At 43.9% G+C, this 18,300-nt stretch overlaps 6 protein-coding genes across 6 annotated transcripts; 1 reads left to right on the forward strand and 5 right to left on the reverse strand.

Moving 5' to 3' along the window:
* Positions 1-234: 234 nt before the first annotated feature.
* Positions 235-3,677, reverse strand: EAF01_005063 (uncharacterized protein). The gene is made up of 3 exons (XM_038913318.1): positions 1,816-3,677; positions 897-1,764; positions 235-839 (listed from the first exon to the last, which is right to left on the reverse strand). Exons 1-3 carry the CDS (start codon positions 2,951-2,953, stop codon positions 665-667), a joined length of 2,181 nt encoding a protein of 726 aa, XP_038771404.1. The 5' UTR covers positions 2,954-3,677; the 3' UTR covers positions 235-664.
* A 3,357-nt stretch (positions 3,678-7,034) lies between these two features.
* Positions 7,035-8,242, reverse strand: EAF01_005064 (uncharacterized protein; the record flags this gene model as incomplete). Its single annotated transcript, XM_038913319.1, has 3 exons — positions 7,035-7,478; positions 7,580-7,885; positions 7,988-8,242. The coding sequence occupies 3 exons, from the start codon at positions 8,240-8,242 to the stop codon at positions 7,035-7,037; spliced, it is 1,005 nt and encodes a 334-aa protein (XP_038771405.1).
* A 720-nt stretch (positions 8,243-8,962) lies between these two features.
* EAF01_005065 (uncharacterized protein) lies at positions 8,963-9,391 on the reverse strand (the record flags this gene model as incomplete). The annotated part of the gene is made up of 3 exons (XM_038913320.1): positions 8,963-9,153; positions 9,220-9,279; positions 9,337-9,391. The coding sequence occupies 3 exons, from the start codon at positions 9,389-9,391 to the stop codon at positions 8,963-8,965; spliced, it is 306 nt and encodes a 101-aa protein (XP_038771406.1).
* Positions 9,392-11,730: 2,339 nt separating this feature from the next.
* On the forward strand, positions 11,731-13,389 carry EAF01_005066 (uncharacterized protein). Its single transcript, XM_038913321.1, has 4 exons — positions 11,731-11,965; positions 12,026-12,230; positions 12,362-12,968; positions 13,020-13,389. The coding sequence occupies exons 1-4, from the start codon at positions 11,923-11,925 to the stop codon at positions 13,155-13,157; spliced, it is 993 nt and encodes a 330-aa protein (XP_038771407.1). The 5' UTR covers positions 11,731-11,922; the 3' UTR covers positions 13,158-13,389.
* Positions 13,390-14,265: 876 nt separating this feature from the next.
* EAF01_005067 (uncharacterized protein) lies at positions 14,266-14,646 on the reverse strand (the record flags this gene model as incomplete). The annotated part of the gene is made up of 1 exon (XM_038913322.1): positions 14,266-14,646. One exon carries the CDS (start codon positions 14,644-14,646, stop codon positions 14,266-14,268), a length of 381 nt encoding a protein of 126 aa, XP_038771408.1.
* Positions 14,647-15,764: 1,118 nt separating this feature from the next.
* On the reverse strand, positions 15,765-17,218 carry EAF01_005068 (uncharacterized protein; the record flags this gene model as incomplete). Its single annotated transcript, XM_038913323.1, has 2 exons — positions 15,765-17,109; positions 17,181-17,218. 2 exons carry the CDS (start codon positions 17,216-17,218, stop codon positions 15,765-15,767), a joined length of 1,383 nt encoding a protein of 460 aa, XP_038771409.1.
* Positions 17,219-18,300: the final 1,082 nt, after the last annotated feature.

An 18,300-nucleotide genomic window follows, 5' to 3' on the forward strand; every position in this document is an offset into this window, starting at 1 on the left:
TGTATTGATGGATGGTTGATTATGCGTGGCTAGATATTGCTGTATGTGCTTTAAATGTTGCGATTTGTGTTTAGCTGGCTAGCTTCTAGGAGAAAAAATCAAACGAATCATATACCTAGATATTATTGCTCTTGAATATTCGGATTTTACCGCAAGTTTATGGGATGACTACCCAACCACCTTGAAAGTGTGAATAAATTTGAATTTGAAACAATGAGTAAGGGCTGATTCATCTTCATCGAATTAGAAATTTGAAAGCGATCTTTTGTATGTAAAATTAATTGGGCCAATTATTAAGCTACTCACTATCTCATTCCGCTTGCCATTCCGTATATCGCATTCCTCATTCTCGAGGAAGAAAAAATCGCTAAAGAGTGGTGTGTTGAATACTCAGTATTCATTCGGCAACTCCCTTGTCACAGATTCCCAAGCCATATTTGCAATCGCCACCTGATGTCCCATATCTTCAATTTCATCCCGATTCCATAAACGCCGAGCTCTTTTAACAAAATTTCGGGAGTTAATGCCGCATTGGCAGATACAGTAGGAGCGCATGTGTGTGCACCGCATCACTCCAGCAGTCAAAACAGAAAAAAAAAGCAAAGAAATAGCTAAATCAGCCAAACGCCACCTGCCTCAGATAATAGTCACATCGTCTACTTGATCAGTCAATCTTCGCACTGGCCAAAGATTTGACTAGTGGATTGGTAAGATTGTTTGCGAGACGTATATGAGGAGTGCGCTTCTGCTTGTTATGTTTTCGTAAACGTTTTCGAGCAACCATGACGGGGACTGATGATTTTGTAACAAGATAATTAGAGAATGATCCCAAAATAACACTGCCCATCATTAGCTTTCGGTTTTCGTGAAGATTGTTGATAGAATTGGAAACGTACCCCTTCAAAGCACTTCTCCCACGACTCCCCAATATGACTAGGGTTGGGTTGATGTAGTCGATCACTTCGGTGATCAAATGCTTAGGATTTTTACAATGAAGGACTTCGATATTTACTTGTACTTGTAGCTTCGTCTTCCTTAGAAGATCCGATACTCTATCTGTGATATCTTCTACGGCTCGGTATCGATCCTGTTCGGCTTTGCTTCTCGAGTCTCTCCCCATTGGACTGGCCGCTCTACTGCCCGGATCTAATCTGAAGCTGTGATTTAGTTGACCCGATCCTAGACTAGGCGTCAGTAAGGGGGTATTGGAACGAGATGCTCTAGCAGATCGTTGAGCCGAAGCAATAGCAGATATTTGCTGCTTGATCTGGGCATCATCACCGCTGTTATCAGGAGTTATAATTCCAAGCTCTTCATCAACACAATAGATAGCAAGCATTGTATCGCCATCCCTCAATACTGTCCCAATAGTCCATTCCAAAGCATGTGCTGCCTCATCACTGAGATCCGTTGCGACAAGATACTTTCTGGTACGGCGTTGGTTCTCGCGGGCTTCTTGTTGAACCTTCTTGAAATCTCCACGGTGTATTGTACGTACGCAGCGTGAAGTCGTTGGCGTAGATCTTATTGCAGTCATGGTCAGTGAAAGACTTTGAGCCTTTTTAACGTCGCCGCGATCTGCTTCAGTGTCCGAGTCATGTGGACTAGGTTCGCCAGAGCCGTCCGGATCGAAGCTCGTATGCGGATGTACCACAGGCTTATTCGGTTTGTGCCCAGCGGGTCCCGTCAAGGCAGTTTCTGGGTCAAGAAGTGATTTGACTTTGTACTTTTCATTCAAAGCTTCCTTGGCCACGACATTTTGTCCTGTGGAAAATGTAAGTTTTTGATACCATATCGAGGGTATAATATACGTACGTTCTGCCTCAGCAGCAGCCATTTGACTTAAAGGTGTTCTTGGACCTTTTGCTTGCCCCATTCCCAAAGTTTTGGTTTCTCGCTCGGCATCGTCTCCATCTACACTTCTCGCCTTCTTTCTGCGCCCTCTTGGACCTTCATCGTCGGATTCATCCGTACTATCAACGACGCTTTCCTCGCCTTCCATTGGCACATAGTCTTTCTTCAGTCGAGGTCCATTAATATCGAAATATTCATTGTCTGGCCGATTTTGCCTGCTCTTTTGACTTAACATGGATAATTCTCCGTTCGATCGCGCGAGATTGGCATCCGACAATCGTTGATAAGCACTATTGACATCTATAACTTTACCGTTATCCAAAACGGCATATTTCGAAGGATCTGCGGGAACTGGGGAATTAGAACGTGGCGAAAACCGATTGTGAGGCGACTTTGATTTCGCCGCAATGCCACTAGCACTTCCGATTGAATTGTGTCTTTCCCTATCACGCCCACCTCCAAAGCCGCTGAGATCTACGCCTGATCTTACTACCTCTGCCATTGAATTCGTAATCCTCTTTCCTGCTTGCGTATTGCGTTTCGGGACCGAAGGACCGCCTGGGTTACTTGGTAGATAGCCAGAGAATTGATATTCATTGGGGTCGACCCTGGTGATTGATCTAGGCCCAAATTCAATCCTAGATTTTGCTGCTGCATCTGAAGAACTCCTTGATTGTCTACCGTAGCCGGCATGCGTCTTGTGATTCATCATTGTTGGGGAAGCCTGCGCACTTCTGGAACCAGATGCTGTGGGCGCAGTAGAAGAAACATCAAGCATACTTCGTACAGCAGGTGCCGCTGTCAATGGCGTTTTAACATCAAGCATACTTCGAACGGGGGCAGCGCTTCCTGTACTTGTGCCACCAATAGATGAATGTCGAGGTTTTGCTGGAGCGCTATCAATATCTAACATACTGCGGACAGGAGACCTGGTCATATTCGCAAATGGCGATAAACTTCTCCCGTTACCAGCTCGATGCCCCGAGCCGGTGGAGCTCACCGAGCCTCTGGGTCTAGCATTGGTCGAATGCAATAATGCGAGCACCTCCTGCCTCTCCTGCTCTGCCGCCGATTCCTGTGACATGTTTTTATTCGCCATATTCAATGATTCCAATGCGTTTGATCGAATTTGCAATTCGGCAGACGCTCAAGAAGTGGCAGATGACAAAAACTTATTGTATTGTTGTTATTCTTCGAGAGACTCGTCGGTGATGTAATGAAGCTAACTGGGTACTCGGTGGGAATTGCAAGATTCGAATAAGGCAAGAGCAATGAATGCTCATAGATTTGAGGCTAGCCGTTGAGAAACTTTCTTGATGACCAAGGAAGTTTTTGATACTGCATTGTGGTTGTTGGAATGATCTTTGGGTTCGCACTCAGGACATTGCTTTAGCCCCGATCGTTGGTACGTGTGATATGGAGGATAGTGTAGAAATGTTCTGCAGTGATGGGAAGATTGTTAGAAAGTGATGAATGCATCAACTGATCTATTGAAAAGCCGTGTTCCTTGAGAGAAGATAATCTTGCAGAACGAAGGATGTCGTGTATTCTGTATGGTGTGGTGTTGTGTTGAATGGGATTGTGTGTAGGTAGGGGATGAACTTGGGGTGAAGGTGGAAAATCGATGTTGTGTTATTTTTATTCTTTTAGTACATGGGTATATGGTATGTTATGGTATGATATGGTATGGTATGGTATGGTATTTGGGAATGGGGGTGTGTGTATGGGTTGTATGGGTGTATGGGTGTATGGGGATTATGAATTGTTAGAGCCTTCCCGTATGAAAAGTTCTAGATGTTCAAGAAAAGAGGGACGGAAACTAGTAGGTTATCAAAATAATGGTACGGAATATGTACTGTACCTAAAACTAACAAAGAATTGACACGTGCACCCGCCTATTCAAGTGAAGAATGGTCTTTTTTTCTTTTCTTTTCTTTTCTTTTCTTTTCTTCTCTCCTCTTTCTGTTTGGAGTGAAGGAGGCGAACTTGGAAGTGAATGAAGAAATAGTACCGGTAGATGAGATGGGAACCTTGATGAAAAAAATGTATATGTTCCAGATTGTGAATGATCTTCCCAATTCTAATAAGTCGTCAATTGGGAAAAGGGGGCGAATACGAATTGTCTTTCGAGGAGATCAGAAAATGAATCAAAATAAGAAAATATTGAAACATTGAAATATCGGATCTCACCAAAATAAAAAGAATAAAAGAATACAATATAATATATAAATTTCGTACTTGAAGCTATACCCTATCCTTCTCTAGCTGCTGCAGACCAGTAAAGGCGGGGGAGGATGATCTTACAAAGCGGTCCAAACCGTACCGGGCGGACATCAGAAACGGATGGTAGGGTGGTGGCAGGGAGTTCTATATGAGCAAGATTCAAGTGATGGGTAAGAATTCAACAGGTTGATTACCTAGCATCTTCTCATCATGCTCTCTCTCGTCGTCTCTCCCTCTCTCTTCATATTCTTCCTCGAAATTCAACCATCATAAATCGACCCGGATATGATGATATGATAGATGATACCACCTCCCACCTACCACGTACATACATACTCCCTACCCACCATGTATTCATAACGAAACACCCAATTCCCCTTCACGAAAACGCCAAGCCCCTTTGTTCCCTTACAAATCCGATAGATATCCATCGATAGTTACACCATTTCCCAATCTCTTCATTACTCGCTTCTCTATCCGCGTGCTTATCCGCATCAGATGCTAAATGTTAGTCACAATCCCCTCAATTCTTCACCATGCCCCATCCCATCCCATCCCATCCCAGCCAGAAACCTCATACAAAAGGGGACCGCCACAACCAAGGCGCAGTAGCTTGGCTGTCCACGGGTCCATTGGATACTTAATGAACCTCCTCTTGGCTCCACTCAATGCATTTCCTCAAGCTTTTCTGTAACCTTTCATCAAGACTTGCCAAGCACGACAAGAAAGTCTTATCTCTCGCTTTGCTGACCTACCTAGCATTCTTTTCCATCATCGTGCCAACCCCGCCTCACTACTCACCTCATCCTCACTCCACTCCACCCCATTCCCAAACACTTTGTCCTCACCCCTCCACGATACAACATCAGCAACTGCATGCACCACCCCAAACCTTGGCATCGCATACCGGCACATCGTCCATCCTGTCATTCACCTCCTCCCTCCCTCCATGCCCTCCAGCTGAAAACAACACAACTCTCCCTCGCTCGGCTCCAGTACGTACCAAGCCTGCCAGCACCCCAAACTATATTTCTACTGTACCATCTACACGGTCGCAACTTCTAGGCTCCCAAATCTCAATTCCCAGACCATAACATCATCTCCATCACATCACGCAAAGCATGACTCAATTCTTGACAAATCGATTCATCCAACCAAACCAAGTTCCTCAACAAACATCGCGCAATCAATTCTCACTAAGACACATGCTGTATACCTATGTACCTTCCCCTCCCCCTGTACAAGCTGTAAACTACCCTCCAACGTAAGTAAGTAAATAAGTACCCCTCCATCTTCCCCAAACAGGTCAATTCCCCCAAACTCCCCCGAGATACAAATTTCACACAAATACCTCGGATATCCTTCGGATCATCCATCTACCTAGGTATGATTCCGTATGAAACATCGAAAATCTATCGGAGATGCTCCATTTACGTGTGCAGATCATCGAACGATCTTGGGGAGGAGGCTAGGTAGTACAAACTTCTTCATCTCGATCAGGAGTCTCGTGGGTATGGATATATCGCATCGGAAAGTAGAATTCATCAGTACACCATTCAGTACCATCGCATTGCCATACTTAATATCAAGTTCATTAATATCCTATAGCACATCTGATGGTACAATTTAGGTACAGAGAAGTCTTTCCAACCGTCTAAAATATCGCATGTGAAAATAAAACACTCTCTAGACTCCAACTCGATAATACCAGTAATCCAGAAAGACATCTTCAACTACAAAGCAATGACAACATACATATTCCAACCCCAAATACATACTAGGTACCTCCAATAACAATAACCCATCCATGCATACCCTCTTCCAATATACAAGGTCCAACGTCGACCCATTCCTTACCCACAAATACCAGTGCCACACCTCCCATCCAATCTATTATCTACCTTCCTATTTCCCATCTAGTTCAGCCCTGCTACTACCGGCCGCAACAACCTCATCTGCACCTTTCTCCCCCCCTCTTCTCTTCCATCTCAGCACACCATACCACCATACCGTTTGCAGCTACGAACAATCCGTTTGCTAACTCTTGCACGCAGTCAGCACCACACTACACTACTGCTACTATCCGCCCTACCAGTCAAACATCCCAATGACTTGCACGTGCAATACTCCATTTCATCCCAAGTTCCCAACCCTCTGCCCCCTCCCTAATATTATATCCAACCCCATACCATATCATACCCTCAACCCAACAAGCCGGAACACTTTCCAGCGCCCCAGCTCCTCACCAACATACATACATACATACATACATACATACATACATACATACATACATACTCCATACAAACCCAGCATCTACCCCTTATCCTCCCATCCCAATGATCCCACGCCATGCCATTCCATTTGCAGCACCCAATTCCCATTCCCACTCCCGCAAAAAGCAAACATACAAAGATACCATATACGCCACATCGCAACGTCCTCCTATCCTCACCGCCAAGTCCTAGGACCGAATACATGATAAGCGCATAATACCCAAGAAGGGGTATCCATGGATATGGATGTAGATGCGAAGTGTGGCTGCCAAAATCGTTGATTGATGAGTATAGGTACATAGTAGGTAATGCTCACCGCTCACTTCAAAGCGCATTAACCAATCGTAAGTTAGCGAATTCAATACTGTAGAGCTCAAGCTTTCATTAAAAAGGAAAAGTAAATCGATATCGGATAGCAGGACTTGCAGAGGTGAGATCATCAAGTTCAGAAATGAAAAGAAGATGCGAGGGCTAAAAATGACGAGGTTGGGAAAAGAGGTAAGTAGAATACGACGAAAGCCGCAAATGTTGGGGTAGATTCTGATATCATATGCATCCGCAAGTGTCAAATAACATGTACCATTTTTTCAATGTCATAATACAATAATTTTACAACCCCACCGCACCAAATGTACCCATTTCCACATCCATATCCCATGCCGTGCCCAATCTGATAACCTATCACCTTCTCCTCCTGGAATAAAAGGTCAAATTTGCTCTCGCGCTCGTACCAGTCTTATGTACCAGAAGCCTCTTTTCCCAAACAGAACTTTTGCCTTCCACCACACTGATAATCTCCTCTGCAAACCTTTGTGCGAACATTCCACGCCCACTACTCCTCGATTGTTTCTTGCTGGCCGAATCTAATATCCATTTGATAGCTTGTCTTCTCCTCTGCCTGACGCCCAAGGGCACGGGAATTTGAAGAGAAGCTCCACCACCTGCAGCACCTTTCTGAGAACGGATACGTAAGAGAGGAGCTATGGAGTCGATAGCGGTAGTAAGATAGAGAACGGGATTTAGAGGAAGGTGGGATGGTGGGGGTGTGCCCGGAAGGAGGGGTTTAGCGGGGTTGGGTGTGGGTGGGGAGGCGGTTCGGAGATGGTTTAATACGAAAGACATGTTCTGCATTGAAAGCATCGTAGATTAGCAAATTATTCTGCAATATCATAACATAAATCCCATGCGCAGCGAGTAACGCAAAAGGAAAGAACTAACGAGCCTACCCTCTGGGCAACGCTCTTCTTGCCATGCTGCATCATCATGTTCGTAACCTGCGAAACGACGGGATCGTATCTATACTTGAGGTTGTTGTTCGAAGGAATAGGTAGCTCTGGGAGTCCAAACTTGTGGCCATCGATTGTGAGGTCGGAGGCATTCGCGCCGTTTTCCAAATGACCGAGACGTCCAAGAGCCATGAGATTGGCAAAGGAGATTTCTTGGGAGAGAGCAGACGCGGATTGGGTATTTTTGATATCTTCTTTGATAACTTCTGGGGCCTTATCCTTTCCTTCTTGATCTCTCTTAAGAATCTATGCATATGGTCAGTAATTGTAATTCTCTGGTATCACAATGCTTCTTCATTTTTCAAATATGATTGGTGAGATTGAACCCCCAGGAAAGAACGTAAATACCTCTTGAATATTGGTACTCTTTCCCATATCAGGAGGAGTCTCTCCAGTAATTTCAGCCATGTCTCTTGCCTCTTCACTGACGTGGCCGGCTACATCTTCATCAGATCCATTTCTTGGAGGTTGCTTCCCCTCTGCGAAACCTCGACGGACTGTCGGGGTAATTTTGAAGAAAGCAGGATTTCGAGGTGCGACAATTGTTCGTGGTCGAATGGTCAGTGACCTGCTTGCGCTGTGAAAGTTCAATCGTGGAGGCATCGTTGTGGATGTTGTGAAATCCAGATACTTTCTCCGCACTTGATATCAACTTCGAGTTGATGCGCTAACCAAAATTTCGTGTGGCTGCCTAATAAGGCATCAAATTCGTCTTGGGCAATGACGATCTTTCTTGGGCTGAACCACAGAACCATAACGCTGGGTCTGAACATTCTTGTCAAACAACATGGATCAGGGCTAGAACAATATTTCAACTCATTCATGGAGTTTGATATGTGTTACGGTGACATCGAGTCCCTGTGACAGCATCGACCTCTAATTTTGCACGTTCGATAGTAAGAACTTCACTTAAATGACCACCACACATGTCATAAATCTATGTGTAAGTGAGTATCTATTCAATTCATGTCTTGATAATTCAAAGAGAACATCCACTTTTATTGCTAGTAACAAGTTCTGGAACCATTCCATGATTCGAAGAGATAAAAGATATTCCATATCTCAAAAAAAACAAAACAAGCTTTTTCACACCACCTCCCAAGAAGAAAAACATATCCGGAAAACTGTTGGGAATAACATGTACGCATTCAAACTCCAGCGCCCTTGCTGTCCTGTGAAAATCCACGGCGAAAACCATCCGACGCCTGAAGTATTATTGGCATTTGCCCATCTTTGCCGAAGCTGCAGCAAACGGCAAATTATCCTATTATCATCTCTTATCCTACAGGCTAAATTGAATCGTCGGCCGCAGTGTCGGTAGTTCTAGGTCATGTTGTAATTACCACCCATTCGACTTTGGATAGGTGAGGTTGGGCTCGATCCAGTCAAACGATTGAGTGCCACTTCTGCTGCATCCTCTTTCGCATTGTTGACGTACTGTCCATCGTACCAGAATCGTGCAGAAATATTCTGGCCCTGTACAGTTACTGTGCTAGACCATGCTGTCCGTCCGCCTGAAACAAGTGTTAGAGTCGGCTATATGGAGACTCGATCTTGAGTGGAAGAGGAAATAACATTACCTCGTCTATCTGACACGATCTGAAATACTGGAGGACGAATTTGTGCCTCGCGACATCTCTCTTGAGGGAATTAGTCAATTTGATGTTCAGTATTCAAAGCACGAATTGCTTCATTACCTTCGAGCTTCTCTTGCCATGTAGCTGAGCCAGAGCTGTATGATGAATAAGACATCTTAAGTGGTGATTTCGTACTAGAAGGTCTAAAAGCGTTCAAGCCTTCAAGCTAGATCTAAGATTGAGTGCTAGTGATGTGGAGGAGAAACAGTGGGGAGCGGGTTCGGGAATGGCGTTATACTCCGCAGGAATTGAAGCTGGTCTTATAGATGATCCGCGTGTACTCTTCAGAGTCTTCACGAAGGAGGAGGAGTGTTGGAAATGATATGAAACTGTGAGGTGGCAGTCAAATAAAGTTGGATTGCTCTGCATCTGCATACCCATGTGCAACACGGCAGCTTGACTCTGGAATTTGTCTCGGCGTGATGAAATATATTTCAAAGAAGTAACGTCGATCCCCCGTAGCTTAGAACCGTGTGTGTTGTCTCCATCGGTGGTTAGGACAGCTCATGTGTGACCTCCTACTGACACCTTCGGTAAAGTGTAGAAAAAGTAATTTGAGGCTTGAGACAGTAGCAGTGAGTGGAGATGCTCCAGCCAACGCTGGAGACACCTGCAGTAATTTGCAGTCTCGGATCGTCATGGGGCATTGAGAGACTGAAATGAAAGCTGGCATATATGTGTGTATGTATGTGTGTGTAGTGTGTATGGAAGTATGTGGGGTGGAAGGCAAAAGGTGCATATAGAGGGGCGGATCATATGCAAGAAGGTGACGATAGAAAAAAAAAAGCTCTCCATAAAAGAAGCCCAATAAGAATGCAAAATGCGGAACCTTGCCATAAAAAAAAGAGCTGCAGGAAGACGCACCCGAGTTGTAGAAAGTACCACTACCTCTGTTCTTGGCTGATTCCAGGCCAATTGATCAAGTACTGAGACTTGATGACTCTCGCCAGATTCGTTTTACTTTTTCCCAAGAAAGGAAAAACGATAAGTTTGTAGGACCTGGGACTTGCTGGGACTTGCTATCCCAGCATCTATAATCTTTGCAAGTATAGATATGCCATAATAGAAAAGGCCATATATAAGCCGGAAGTCGTACAATATGATTGGTCAATTCGGAGCGTTGAAAAAGATGTAATGGTATTCCAGATTTCAATCTTCAATTTCCTTCTCTTTCCCACTACTGTAGATTTCCGGAGAGATGAGATCGAGGTGTCTGCAGGAACGGGTGCTTACATACATATTTATACATATTGATCAATGATCTTCAGGGTAGGTTGGGGTAAAAGTATACACCCCAGTGATAGCAACGGATAAGTACATCCGTACATTGAATCAAGCACTCAGCCCTGCGGCTTCTTCAACGGTGAGTCCACCGCTTCTCACTTCACCGCCCTGATGTACCAACCAGACTCCAGAAGCCTGGATTAGACGTTTATGAAGATGGGCAAAGGATGAGTCTAGCTTCATGAAACCTGGAGAACGGATAGATACTTGCATTTCGTCTAGAAAGACTTGGAAATAACAGTCGTACGGCAGGGGTTGTCAATTGGGATTCCCAAGTGGACTGACTGTGTCACCTCGATAGAGGTTGAAGGAAAGAATAGCTTACTTCGTAGAATAGAGATAGCTCGCAAAAACTTCCCAGAGGATAGCATGCCACATCCCGTCGGGTGCTCCGCTTACTTAATCGCCGTAGGATTTGTGGGATCGACGGAGCCTTTTCCGTTTCACGAGGAGTTGATAATGAGGGAAACCGTGAAGTACACAACCTAACAGTGAAACATTTGGTTCATAGATAATATTGCGTGGCGGCGTGAGAGAAGGACAAGTATATTCAAGCCTGGTCCATCAACACCTGAGCAGCCCTATTCTCGACAGCGCATTAACTGGATCTAGAATCTGTTGCTGCCCAAGTGTTCGAATATCTGAGGATAATTGAAGAGTTACTCATCAATATCATTTCATTGTCGGACGACATATACTTTTATCTTACTCGGCAGGTTCTGGTGGTTTGACAACCAGGAACAGCTTTTCCCTACTCATCTCAGTGATTAGTATCACCAATTTCATGTGAAATATGTGGAACTGGCGGTGCAACCTGTTCGATGTCTAGAACCACGACACGTGACAGTGTGATACACCACCCAATCATATGCTCACAGTGTTGAGAATGTTGTACCTAGGTAGGCACGTAGGGACAATGATGAGACAGGGAAATTTTATGAGGAAGACTCAAAAACAGCAAAAGCAACAACCTACTCTGGACCTTACAAAGCAAGTACACACCGGAGCAATAATCTCATGAGATGAGATCCAGCTGATTACCGTAACCTGAAGAACTTCAAGAAGACAAAACTAGCAGGTGCGAACCGGTATTGCCTAGACCTAGTTGCCGTGCCTCGGTCCAAAGAATGTGGGGAAAGGAGCTTGTTACCTACAATAATACCAACCGGTTTTTATTATTTTTATATCTTCCATACATACTTTGTTCTTAGACTTCGAATCATAATCATTCTTTTGAATCATATTATTAGAAATACCTAAAGAAAGACGTTAGAATAGACCATACATTCACTTCCACGGTACCCCTGTGGGATCAGACAAACCTACATCTCATCTCATCATTCGTTAGCACTCCTCGACATCATGCCTTTCAACACGAAACTCACCCAGGCCTTGGGTATCGAATGTAAGTTACACCCTCATGTTCTCTTCCGACCGACATATCACTGATTCGGGGGCTATGTAGTACCTATTGTCCAAGGTGGTATGCAATGGGTGGGATATGCGGAGTTAGCAAGCGCCGTGAGCAATGCCGGAGGGTTGGGTATCCTCACAGCTTTAACGCAACCCACTCCAGAAGATCTCCGCAAGGAGATCCGAAGATGTAGGGAAATGACGAAGAAGCCATTTGGTGTAAACATCACGCTGTTACCTTCGATTAATCCCCCGGAGTAAGTTTCCGCAGATCTCAATCTCATCTCAAGTTGATTCGCCATTTGCTCCGTGCTTGTGTATTGCGAGTACAACATGCCCCTCAAACCGCAAAACTTGCAAAACCAAGCTGACCCGTGATTTCTTCTAGTTACGGTGCATACGCACAAGTCACTATTGATGAGGGAATTAAAGTTGTCGAGACAGCAGGAAACAGTCCTGGTCCTGTCATAAAGATGTTGAAGGCCGCTGGGATAATCGTTCTACATAAATGTACAACCATCAGACATGCCGAGAGTGCAGCTAAGCTTGGAGTTGATTTCCTGAGTATCGATGGTTTCGAATGTGCTGGGCATGTTGGTGAAACTGATATCACGAACTTCATCCTCCTTAGCAGAGCTAGACAATCGCTGAATGTTCCTTTTATCGCGTCTGGTGGATTTGCTGATGGCCAAGGTCTTGCGGCTGCACTTTCCCTAGGCGCTGAAGGAATCAACATGGGAACACGATTCATGTGTACCGTAGAAGCACCAATACACGAGAATATCAAGAAAGAGATTGTCAAGGCTTCTGAAGTTGATACCCAGCTCGTTCTTCGAAGATGGAAGAACACCTCACGCTTGTATAAGAACAAGGTTACTGCACAGGCAGTAAAGATTGAACAAGAGAGTAAGACTGGAGAGTTTGCGGAGGTTGCTCCTTATGTGAGCGGCAAGAGAGGTAGAGAAGTCTTTACCACTGGAGATCCCGACTACGGAGTACGTATCAATATCTAAACACTCATAACTCACAAGCTAATTATCTTTTAGGTTTGGACCGCTGGTCAAGTAATTGGTCTCATTCACGACATCCCAACGTGTGAGGTACTTTGTAAGAGAATCGAAAAGGAGGCCGTAGAGACATTAAACAAAGCTTCATCTCTCTTTCAACCAACAAGCAAGCTCTGATTGTATAGTATTCCATATATGTATTTTAACATTGCCATAATGACGGTTCCGATACCCTTTACATCTGGTTTCCCTACATTATGTGACAGGCAAATTACTTATGCTACTTATGGAGAGGTGCTTGGGCTGTGATACCCGCTTAGTCGACCGACATATGTCCTCAAAGTCTGATTGGCATAACCCGACTGAGCAACTCACAAAGTAGGTAATTAAAGATAACATTTTTCCTTTGAAGTTTTTTTTAATTTCATTTCCTTCAAGCCCCTGAAACTTTGACTTGTGTGAAATCGATCCACGTACCACAACACCAACATCGCATGAAGCATTAGTCTGCGTTACTAGATTTTTTCTCTTTATCATCATACATAAAACATTTCAATTTGTTCTCTCTGTCAGTCAAAAGAGTACCACAATCAAAACCAGCAAGGCTCAAAGGAACCTCCACCCTGAGGCATCCGCTGAGAAGATAAACACCGAGGAGACTGACTATGAAGAGCATGTGGCTCCGAAAACTTGTTCATTGGCAACTTGACCTGGGACATGGATAATGAGTAGTTTTACTGTAGGCTCAAAAGTTCAATAATGTTACTAACGCAATGCGAAATCGAGAGAGCGTATCTCAAATCATGGGATATTGCAATGTCTTTGAATCAATCATCTTTTGCGAATGCGCAGAGTATCTTTATAGGCATTGTATCTAGCTCATGTCGTTTAAATCAATATGTGTATATCCATCGACCATTTCACCTACGATATTGCGATGAGATAGATAATCGCTATACTTTAGCGTCTTTATAGAAAGTGATGTATAAGAAAGCATATACAAAACTCGACTCAAATCTTATACTACAGGCTTCAGTAAAAGACGGCATAGTTGTTCCTATAGTATTTGGATGGAACTGAAATATGCATGTATTTCATTAGATCAGCGAGCTTCGTTCCTGTTATCCTGATAAGTTTATTGGGAAACTTTTGATACGAGTATCCGCAATGATGCAACGAAATGCTGGATACAATCTGTGTATTTACTTGGTGTTGTGTTTGGATGCGAATGGTATCATATACATTGATGGGATTCTGTGCAAGTGGTAAAATATGAATCTAGACTTCAATCAATGAGGGAATGGTTTTGAAAATGGTAAGTTATCCACGCAAAAGCAGGTGAATGATCCAGCATAAACCACGGAGTCATCAACTCATTCATTCCATCACCCGTCAAAGTCTTATAGTCTTTCTTCTTCATCCATTCGTGGAACCAATGTTTCAACTTATCGATATCAAGATCGCGGTATTCGCATACGTGAAGAGCTTCCCAAATGTCTCGAATGGAAAGATCCTGCAGGTGTTCGATCTCTTCACTCGTGGCACCGTGCAAGATTCGGAACCAAAGTTCTAAATTTCTAATACACCCATCCTCGACTACGAGAACTCTTTCGGGGTTCCGTTTAATCGAGGTTCCATAGACATCCGAGCTTGTGCTAAGAACCATCCTAGACACAAGCTATGTGGCGAGAACTGTCATTGTTGTTGATCTTTCTCCACGAATGGAATAGGAGTAATGCTTTTCTGCAAGTTTGATCGTCAGGTCACCTTCGGGATCGATGACCAGATGAACGGGGGACTATCTCTCGGTCAGTAATACGTTCTTGATGGCCTGCATGTGAAACTTGCCCTTGAGGTGATTAGACTCATGATTGTTGCTCAGGTCTTCTTGGACTAGGGTGAAGCTCGATAGAACTCGCCGCTGGGCTGAGGAAGTTGAAGGTTTAGGAATAGAAAAATTTAGAGAATTAGATAGGTAGTGAGTTTGAGGGAGACTAAGTTGAGGGCACTAGCGTGGAAAGAAGCGAAATCGGAAGCCCTCGATTGAATATCTGAAGTTGAGATCAAGACGGGATAAACCTGAAAGGTTGAAACTCAGATAGGAAACATAACCATACTGAAAGTGAACAGACAAGACAATCCAGAACGCGAAAACTCAAATACCAGGAAAGATGATAGATAGTCTAGACCAGCGCACAAACACGAGAGATTCCTTCGAACCAACACCCATTATCATCTGAAAATATACATGAAGTTTTATTGATCCATCTATTCTAGCCTCTAATCTGACCTAGCAATGATGAGAACCAACGTACCACTAGATAGAAGCAAAAGCAGAGGTGAGATATCTAAGCAACCCTGAGAACGCACCGAGATCTCTTCCCTCATGTAACATAGCCAAAGATGCAACGCTAACGCTAAATCTACCAACATAAATCATCCAATTATTAATCAATCTTCAAAGTGACCATATAGTCATCTCTTCAATATCAGGGTATCTCGAACACATTTATCAAATTATTATCCCCCATCTGAAGCAAGCCATATATTTATTATCTGATGTCCTTCAGACCCAAAATAAAAAAATATATATAGACCATCAAAATAGCAAAACTGGGGTCGCTCCCAGAAACATCGGCTTTCCGTACGTTTTTTCTGTTACACACCAACTCAACAGGCGTTCATTGGGAACACGGACTTGCCTACTGCGCTATCAAGCCCGTGAGTTGGTGCTGGAAGTGGGCGATTTTGTATATATATAGGTAATAAGCGTAGGTCGTAAATTCACTCAGTATCGATCCGATCTTGCATCGGAACTTGGACTGCAGGCGCATGTTCGGTAGCCGTGTCTTTGAATGCCGCTTCAGCTTGCGGCACTGAATCTGATTCGCCAACTGTTGCATCTTTCTGACGGACAGCATCCCATCTCCAATCCCCTCTGATAGCCGCGTCTTCTGCTTTTTCTAACCATTTCGCCCACTTCGCTGTCGTTGGTGCAGCCCCACTTGTCTTCACCCATCCGATTTTCTTTGTCTCTCGGATCGCGTACCATAATGTTCTAGTGAAAGAAGGCCTTCCTTCAACATCGTTCGCGTCCTGTTCCAGATATGCTCCTTGTGCAGACTCAGGCGTAACATCCGTCCATTCATAGCTCGACAGATCCCAGAATCTCCTCTTGTTCATCAAAGCTACCCCCCAGTATGCACCGTTGAGGACAATATAGGACGCGCCGATAGAAATTTGCATTTGGAAATCACAATTTCCAAGAAGTACGACCGAAATCATGAGGAGGCAAGTACCGATGCCGACAAGTACTCGGTAGGGATCTGTGTCAACATAGTATTGGCATTCCTCAGTTCCGTTGTATAGTTCTCGGGCAACTTCTTCATCGCATCTAACTACGATGAATGCTCCTTCCCTGGTGCGGATTACGACATCGCCCAACGGAACTTTACTATTGTTGTTGCGATTCATGAGAGCAGGTGACCAATAAGATGCGTAACCGACAATTGATGAGGCAAGGGAGATGGTAAAGAGTGCAACACATGCTGTTCCGTCGTGGGTCAATATCGCCCATATAAAAAGTCCAATGGTCAAGAAGAATGATATCAGAGAAAGACAGTTGAGAGGTGACCAGAATCTAGCTGGTACGTGGGGTTTCTTGTCATCGACATTGGTTCCACGATGGGTGATTCTGGCTCTGAGCGTATCCCGACGTCGAGGCTGAAGCGTTGTGCCGCTCTCTAAATGTGAAGTTTCGATACTGCTAGAAGCCGAAACCTGTCTCTGCTTGTTCGCGGGTGTGGGTGGAGTCACCACCGGAGGAGAGGCATTCCTATGCTTGATTACGAAGACCTTGAACTCAAAAGGCTTGAGGTTTTCTATTGGATGTATGATGTTTGGGAAGAAGTTGAGTGATTGCACATATACCCCATTGTGTACACCGACCACAGCAGCGTTCACTTGTGGCATTCGAGAGGGACGCGAAGATTTGAGGAGGACTTGTGGGGCAGGAATGATTCGAGGGAGCATGCACATCCAAGATGAGGTCATAGTTTGAGAGTGGTCAGCCATAGCAGATTCTCCTATGACTGCCAATAGCGACACAATATCTAATCGCCATCCATCGCTGTGGTAGTTATTAGTTTATGGACAGGATATGAGAAGTTCGCGCGAATAATGATATGACATTTAACATACCGAACCTCTTTCCCTGAGGGAAACCATGAATTCGTCATCTCGAATAACCTTACTGTGCCGAAATTCCAACGCCTGATGGCTGTCGTCTCAAACCTTCGAGGTTCGACTTCGAGTCAAATGTAAGGACTGTGCCTGCCGTTTTGCTTTCTCTTTCCTCCTTTCTCACACACGTCTCAAAGTCGCAAATTTCAGTTTTCCCCTTCCCTAAGACCACTCTTTCAATATCTTATCCTTCTTATATTCGTTCGACTCTTTACTCTCCCAAGAAAAGAAATCCTCGTATATTTATTGTTCATAGGAGAAGATCAAAAATAAGTGGTATTTATCATACACAGAGCCTCATGCAAGCTTGCCTACCTAGTATATATCATCCGATTCCATACCCCCTCCATCTTCAACAAGGGGCCCAAAAGAGCAATCGCGTCTCACAAGCCCTGGGAGCTGAAAAATGCGGAGCCAGTCGCGCGTGGGTTGAGGAGACCATTACAGGGGATGTGTCAGAGGGCTGTGCCTATATTTACACACCCACCTAGTCAGCCTACATCGCACATTTCTCTTATATGATGAAGGTCTGTTTGCGGTGCCATGAATTTGGGACTCGTGGGCGCTGGTATAAGATATACTTTAGATGTCCCTTCTTGGCTACTGAAAAGAGTCTTATCATATGATTAGATAATTCGAATCCTTTGTATATTCTCAAAACTCTCTAAAGTTTAAATTTCCTGTTAATTCTGAAGTTGTCATGGGAATTTAGCGATGATGTCCTAGCTTTTAGCGTCCGTTCAGCGTTCAGACTACTCTAAAGTCACTGGGATTCCCTCCCGTGAGTTCCGTCTAAACCAAATCCATATAATAGTGAAGGCCAAGCCCTATAAGTGGATATTTACTACTCTCAAGAGTACCGAGGCCTATTTGAATCATTTTGCTAATACCTGAAAAGTTAGGTTTTATATAGTTCAAAAAGAATTTCTAAAATTTATAACTTATAATATATATATAGAAATCTTAAAAAGAAAAATTGTATTATATAGAATTATATAATTGATAATAATTTTATAAGAAAAATTATATTATTAGAAAGCTTTTATTGTTAATATTATTAATATGATTTTAGAATTTA

This window comes from Botrytis porri (genome assembly GCF_014898465.1).
Source record: "Botrytis porri strain MUCL 3234 chromosome Unknown BPOR_006, whole genome shotgun sequence".
Lineage (NCBI taxonomy): Eukaryota > Fungi > Ascomycota > Leotiomycetes > Helotiales > Sclerotiniaceae > Botrytis > Botrytis porri.

What these genes read in the sequence shown, in the direction of transcription:
- EAF01_005066 (XM_038913321.1), top strand. Translation starts at nt 11,923, where the DNA reads ATGCCTTTCAACACGAAACTCACCCAGGCCTTGGGTATCGAAT. An exon ending in CCTTCGATTAATCCCCCGGA is followed by an intron (nt 12,231 to 12,361) that starts GTAAGTTTCCGC and finishes GATTTCTTCTAG; the next exon opens with TTACGGTGCATACGCACAAG. An exon ending in CTGGAGATCCCGACTACGGA is followed by an intron (nt 12,969 to 13,019) that starts GTACGTATCAAT and finishes ATTATCTTTTAG; the next exon opens with GTTTGGACCGCTGGTCAAGT.
- EAF01_005063 (XM_038913318.1), bottom strand. Translation starts at nt 2,953, where the DNA reads ATGGCGAATAAAAACATGTCACAGGAATCGGCGGCAGAGCAGGAGAGG. An exon ending in GGCTGCTGCTGAGGCAGAAC is followed by an intron (nt 1,765 to 1,815) that starts GTACGTATATTA and finishes CATTTTCCACAG; the next exon opens with GACAAAATGTCGTGGCCAAG. An exon ending in GGGAGAAGTGCTTTGAAGGG is followed by an intron (nt 840 to 896) that starts GTACGTTTCCAA and finishes AATGATGGGCAG; the next exon opens with TGTTATTTTGGGATCATTCT.